The sequence below is a fragment of the Empidonax traillii genome, unplaced genomic scaffold, assembly GCF_003031625.1.
Source record: "Empidonax traillii isolate 1590-97213 ecotype Southwest subspecies unplaced genomic scaffold, ASM303162v1 scaffold19:size3308961, whole genome shotgun sequence".
Lineage (NCBI taxonomy): Eukaryota > Metazoa > Chordata > Aves > Passeriformes > Tyrannidae > Empidonax > Empidonax traillii.
The window spans coordinates 1,212,309-1,218,573 of NW_020955212.1; the positions used below are offsets into that span (position 1 = coordinate 1,212,309).

A 6,265-nucleotide genomic window follows, 5' to 3' on the forward strand; every position below is an offset into this window, starting at 1 on the left:
CAGCCTGCGCATTGGATTTTTTAGGTGAGACACAGTGTGCGCGGAACTGAGCCCACCCTTTAATCCTGAGGTTCATCTGCCGGGGCCAAGCACGCTTGGACGGTGGCAGTGAGGTCCTCAGGACGTAGATGGATTGCCTTACAGGGCTAACGAGCTCCATCTGCCCGGGGAGGGGCCCCGACCGGGAATTGAACCCGGGTCTCTGCAGTGACAGTGCAGTGTATTTTCCCCTGGACCACTGTAGCATCTCTGCCAATGAACTAGTTCCAGTTACCATAAAAATAGCACTAGCTCTACTTGCTTCTTTCTCCCATGAAAAGGAAAAGCAGTGGAAGCAAAAAGAAGGATCAATTAAATAAAACTTCATATTATGAAATTTGTAACTCTGGAGCACTGTTACTCATTCCAGTATTTTTATACAGAGGCAATCCAAGTATACCATTAAGTAATTTTTAAAAAAGAAATATTTTCATACTAATTAAAAATAACGGATGATGTCAACATGTGTGAAAACTATCCAACTGAAAAGAACGTAAGGCCAGAGCCTCAGTCTCACAGAAAGTCTCAGAATGGAAGGCTCACTGGAAGTAATGTGGCCCAACTTCCTACTAGAAGTAAACCCAGCTTAAATCAGGTTGCTCAGGGCCTTTTCCAGTGACGATCTAAAAGTTTCCCAGGACAGCGTTACCAGCAATCTCTTTAATTCCCTGTTCCAATGTTTGGTTACCCTATTGTGAAAAAAACTTTCTTGATACCTATTCAGAGTTTCTCTTGTTGCACTGTGCATCCATTTCCTATCACTCTGAAGCAGTGAGAAAACAAAGCTGATTAAAAATAGTGGAACTGCAGTGTCCAAATGATTTCTCTTCATCACAGGAAAATTATTTTTTTTTCCCAATGAACACTATCTTACATCAACACAGTGAGTTACAAACAACAAACCACATTGCTTACCAATTGATTTTCCTGGGTACAGCTTGGCCTGAGGATATCCAGGGATCATTTTTTCATTTTTAGCTCTCAAATTATCAAGTTCGTGTTTGATGATGTACTGACATTCTGCCATTGTAAGGAAATTGTGATTGTCATCTAAATCAGAAAGAAGGTTGTATGAAATTGTGCAGCAACAGAACACTACCCTGGCAGCAAATAACCACAAAAAATGACCAGCATCAGGAAAAAAAATCATGTGACTATTATTGCCAATGAACAGCCATTAACAAAAACTGCACTATTTAAAAAAAATTTCCTCTTGAGAAGAAGCTTTCTCTAACTGGCACAAATCAGCCACTGCATTTTTTGACTACTCAGATAAACCAAGAGAACAAATCACTCACGAGACAGACATCTCTGAAGTATTAATTGCTGGTGCCCTGCTGAAAGACTCTTCCTTAGGCATTCACTATTTATCAGTCTCAGCATCTCCATACCCCTTTCTGACATACAGTTCCTGAAGTATTTTCATAACCAAAACCATTAAGATATCAGGACAAATCTCCTTTTCAGTAAGCATTTCACACCAAATATAGAATCACAGTCTCTTGCTCTTATTGCCCATACAGCATAGCAATACGCCATTTGAGATAATTACTTCTGATAAAAATACAGAAAAAATGTAAAACAATAAGAAAACTTTCAAATTTCATATTTTTGAAAGCCACAGTAACAAATCTATTGTCAACACCATCATCAGGAAAAAGGACTGATTTCCCTCGGATAATGAACAGTTAATTTCTTCTCCTTTTAGGAATAAGAAACAATAGAAATTGCCCTAAATACACTAAGAAGAAGCTAAAATAGCAACAAATATCTAATACAAAGAATAACAACATAGTATCGATTACATTGAGCAACCAGAAATACTAGCAAGACAACACAAGCCGCAAGGGTTTTTTTGTAGGTGACATTTTTCACTCGTCTAAGCATGGTCAACTATTTTATCCTTGGATTGTATCTGGACAAAAGTAAAATTATACTAATGTTTTTGTACTAATGTTTTTTGGTTTTGTTACTAATGTGTAAAAAGAAAAAACACCAGGAGATACAGCAAAAACTGTATTTTGGATTTACAGCAGTTGGAGTTCCAGCTGCTCCTAGAGACTCTTAGCAATGACAGTCAGATATGCGTCAAGAAACGAAAATGGCACTTTTGCAACTGCCAATTGTTCCCAAGGCTTCCTAATTTCAGGAAAGCAAGGTCACAAAAGAAAAGACACTGCAACAGTTATTGCACACAGCAGCAGAACTGAACAGAACTGGTATTGAACAACAAAACTTCAACTTCATTACTGTTTCAGACAGACTCAATAACCTTGATATTGAAAATATGGTGAAAGGCATCACTCAAACAGGCACATGAAAAGCACTGGCAAGACTAAGCCAGAACTGCAGTATTTACCTGGAAAGCAAAATGAGTTCTGCCACTGTAGGACAGTTAAATACCTTACAAGAAGCACGTTTAAAAAGAAACCTTACTGTATTGGCTCCTCCTTAAAACAAAAGGGGAAAACGAACCATTTCCCTAATCATGCCCAAATACCACTAAATGGGTCTTTAGTATTAATTAATTGTTTATGTGTACATGTAATAGAGAAAAATGTTTCTATTTTCTCCAGCTAATTATAAAATAATAAGCCTCAAAACTGGGTCACAGAAATTAAATTGCTATGCTAATTTATAACATTGATTGTTAATCATAAAATCATGTTTATCAACTATTTTGTCTTATTTTCAATGAAAATCTTTCATACAAATAACAGACTATTTGAGGCATATAAAAGCATAAAGGAAAACACAAGCAAAAAATTGAAAGCCATTTGAGTAACAAAAAAAAATCATTATATGATCTAAATTTCCATAGTTAAAAATTAGTTATTTTTTTCATGGCTTGGTCTTCCTATTTCTGTTCACTGACACCCTCCCATGGAATAAAGACTGTGAAAGATTTAGCAGTGTAATTCTTATAATCTTTAGTCATACTTTGCAATGACAAAGACCCCTACAACTGCTTACCTGCAAAATCTTTGAAAGTTTTTCTACTGCTGTATGTAAAAGTTCTCATTGAGTTATCACTACATTCCTTCACCAAACCCACAGTTTCAGCTCCCAGCAACAGCCTTAAGTGGGACGCTCCAACTAGATAAATATTTTCATGTCCGTTTTCCGTGACCAATGGTTTAATCAGCAGTTGAGCACCTTTAAATAGAGAAAGGTAAAATAAGTAAGAAAATACATTAAAATTACATCTAAAAGCCCTATTGTTTTAGCATCCATCACATTAGTCCTATTCAACAGGAGCACTGAAAAGGCCTCTTAAGGGCACAAAGAATTAAGGCTTCAACAGCACTTGATGTGTGGTGTTCTGAATCTTGCAGGGCCATCCTTGGATTTAGCCCTGTTTCTGGGGGAGCACTCAAAACAGTGAACTGGAACAATGGGGACAACCTGGATCTACACCCCTAATGTTCACATCCCATAATCAAGCAGTACTTCTGCAAGCAGTCCCATACGTTTTAAGGAAACTAGACTTTTGAAATAGAAACATCCCTAATTTATCTAACATAGCCCTGAAACCAAGTTTGTAGCCACAAATCCAACAGCCACAGGAATAACTGACCATAAGCTATAAGCTTCAACAGCCATAAATAATGTCTCTCAAGAAAAGTATTTAAAAAAACAAACAAAACAAAAACCAAACAAAACCAAACAAACCCCAAACAAACTAAAAACCACAACCAAAACAAACAAAAACCAACCAAACAAATCCCAAAACAAATTTAAAAAAAAACAAACACCAACCAACCAAACAATAAAAACCAACAAAACCATCCAAGGAATTACAAATCAATTAGCCCAATTTCAACATCAAGAAGCGTACTAAAATGAGGGATGAAATATTGTCTTTTAAAGCCCTACAAGCTACCAAGAACACAACTAAAATCTAACATGAATTTAACAAGATTAAATTGCTTTCTGCTAATTTAACATTACTTTACAACATGATACCGAGTCTTATGGACAGGATGTGAGATGTCTTCATTTTGGCAAGGCTTACCATGTTTCTGTGAGCAACAAGAGAAACATGTTTTAGACAATCGCTATAAAAACTGACATAAAAACTGCTTTGAAAGGTTATCAGGCTTTCACTGGAAAAAAAAGAAGGATTCTAGAGTTCAACTGGTATTTGACTTTAAGCCAGTGTTTCCATTAATAACAGGGTTAAGGAGGGTTCAGTTATTACATTTTCACGACAGCAGCATGAAGCTCTGTTCATTCTAAATGAAGCAAATTCAAAAATGTAAAAAAGAATGAGATTGGCCAAACAATCATAAAAACCCAAATTCCTGGAAAATGAATCTTCTGTAAGTCTTCATATTCTGGTGACAGCCAATTTGTTCTCAAACTGTTACAGAAGATCATACTGTACTCACCTCCATCTGCTTTTTTGTCTACAATTCGTTTCGTGAACCATTGTATGGTTTCTTCTTTGGTGCCTTTTGCAAGTTCAATTACTACCAGAGGCCTGAAGTTAGACTCAGTAGTATCCATGAATGACCAGCTTTCCGCCATCTTCTGTGGTTTTTCCACCATCTCTCGAGACCTTGCTAAGCACAAAAACAGAATAAAATGCAAGTGTTAAAAAATATTTTGCAGTAATCTAAAAACCACAAAACTTTACTACAGCGACTTACACGTCTGTGCTGTGGAGTTACTACAGTGACCAGTTTGAGAAACCTCTCCAATTCTCAAGACACTACCAGTCCTCAGTGGCTTATTTATGTCCTACTTTCTGAGTAGGAAAACTGTTGTTGCTCCATACAGCAATAGGGAGAAAATACTGTCAAAAACAACCTCGCAACTTCCTCCAGTTTATCTGTCAGCAAACGAAAACATTACAGAACCTTAGTCAAACAGATATCTAAAATTAATAAGCTTCTCATGGTAAGAGTATATAAACATATCATAAGTTTAAGGAGGAACTTTCTCAGTTAATATTTTAAAGCTTTAACCACACCAGGGAAACTTATATTACCTTGGGTAGGTGAGCAAGACACCTGTCATACAGACAGGCAAATTAAGCATAAAGCACTTAAATGACTTTTTGAAAGCTATAAACCAAGTGTTCTGTGACAAAGTCCAGCTGCAAAGCATTGAGCATCAGCACAGCTTTATGTGTAAAAAGTCCAAATTATCTAAGTGGATCTTTATAGAACTACAGACTTGTTGAGGTTGGAAAAAGACCTTTGACTCCAACCATTAATGCAGCACTGCCAAGTTCACCACTAAACCATGTCCCCAGGTGCCATATCTACACAGCTTTTAAACTGCTCCAAGGATGGTGACTCAACCGCTTCCCTGGGCCTATTCCAAGGCTTGGCAACCCCTTTTTACTTGGCAGACCCACCCCTTGCAAACGACCTCCTGTCAGGTAGTTGTAGAGAGTGATAAGGTCTCCCCTGAGCCCCCTTTTCTCCAGCCACTCCACTGTAGTCTTGTTAATTTTATAGAAATGAATCTACAGAGATCATTATGTCATGCTACATAAAGCAACTTAGAGGTGTTGATATAAAACAATTACTCTGGTAACTAACCTACTAAATATATATTTTTAAAAGCCACCAAAAAAACTTATCACAGACCTAATTTACTAATTTACAAGTTAGGGGAAGATTTGGTGATTGTGGTTTGGTGGGTTTGGGGTTTTTTTTTCGCTATTAACTTGACTGAAAAAAGGATTTTACCCACTGTATTTAAGCAGTTTTGTCCCTCCTGTTCAAACAGCGAAATTACTTAATTTCAAAGTGAGTTGCTCTAAGGATGCAGTTCAGCTTTTATGACTTATATTTGTGTGATTCAAAGACAAATCACAGTCTCCAGTGTTTCATATAAATTATCCTACAAAATACAGTGATACTGCAAACGCATGCATATCATCATAAGTCTATTCACTTTCAAATGGCAAAAAAAAAAAAGGTTTCAAGCAAAATTTCAATGGGGTTTTCAGTTAGTTTCACTTGCCTTTTCACATGCACACAATTCTGCAACACCCATATTTACAGCTCTGAACCCAAATACGTATATCTTTAAAAGAAATACACTTCACAAATATTTAAAAATATTTTAAATGTATATCTGCACAAACAAAATGAATCAGACAAAGGAAAACATGATCAGGGATGAGGCACTGTAACTGGGATTGTCAGTGGCTGACTACACTGTTTTGACAAGTCATTCCACCTTAATGCATCCCTATCCACAATCAGCT

The 6,265-nt window shown here is 36.8% G+C and overlaps 1 protein-coding gene across 1 annotated transcript in view; it reads right to left on the reverse strand.

Moving 5' to 3' along the window:
• Positions 1 to 6,265, reverse strand: part of ANO10 (anoctamin 10) — a 123,116-nt gene that overhangs the window by 114,953 nt on the left and 1,898 nt on the right. The window contains exons 2-4 of the mRNA XM_027897559.1: positions 4,431 to 4,604; positions 3,013 to 3,195; positions 955 to 1,089 (exon numbers count right to left, since the gene is read on the reverse strand). Of these exons, the coding sequence (XP_027753360.1) occupies positions 955 to 1,089; positions 3,013 to 3,195; positions 4,431 to 4,590 (478 nt within the window). The 5' untranslated portion in view covers positions 4,591 to 4,604. The remainder of the gene's footprint in view (positions 1 to 954; positions 1,090 to 3,012; positions 3,196 to 4,430; positions 4,605 to 6,265) is intronic.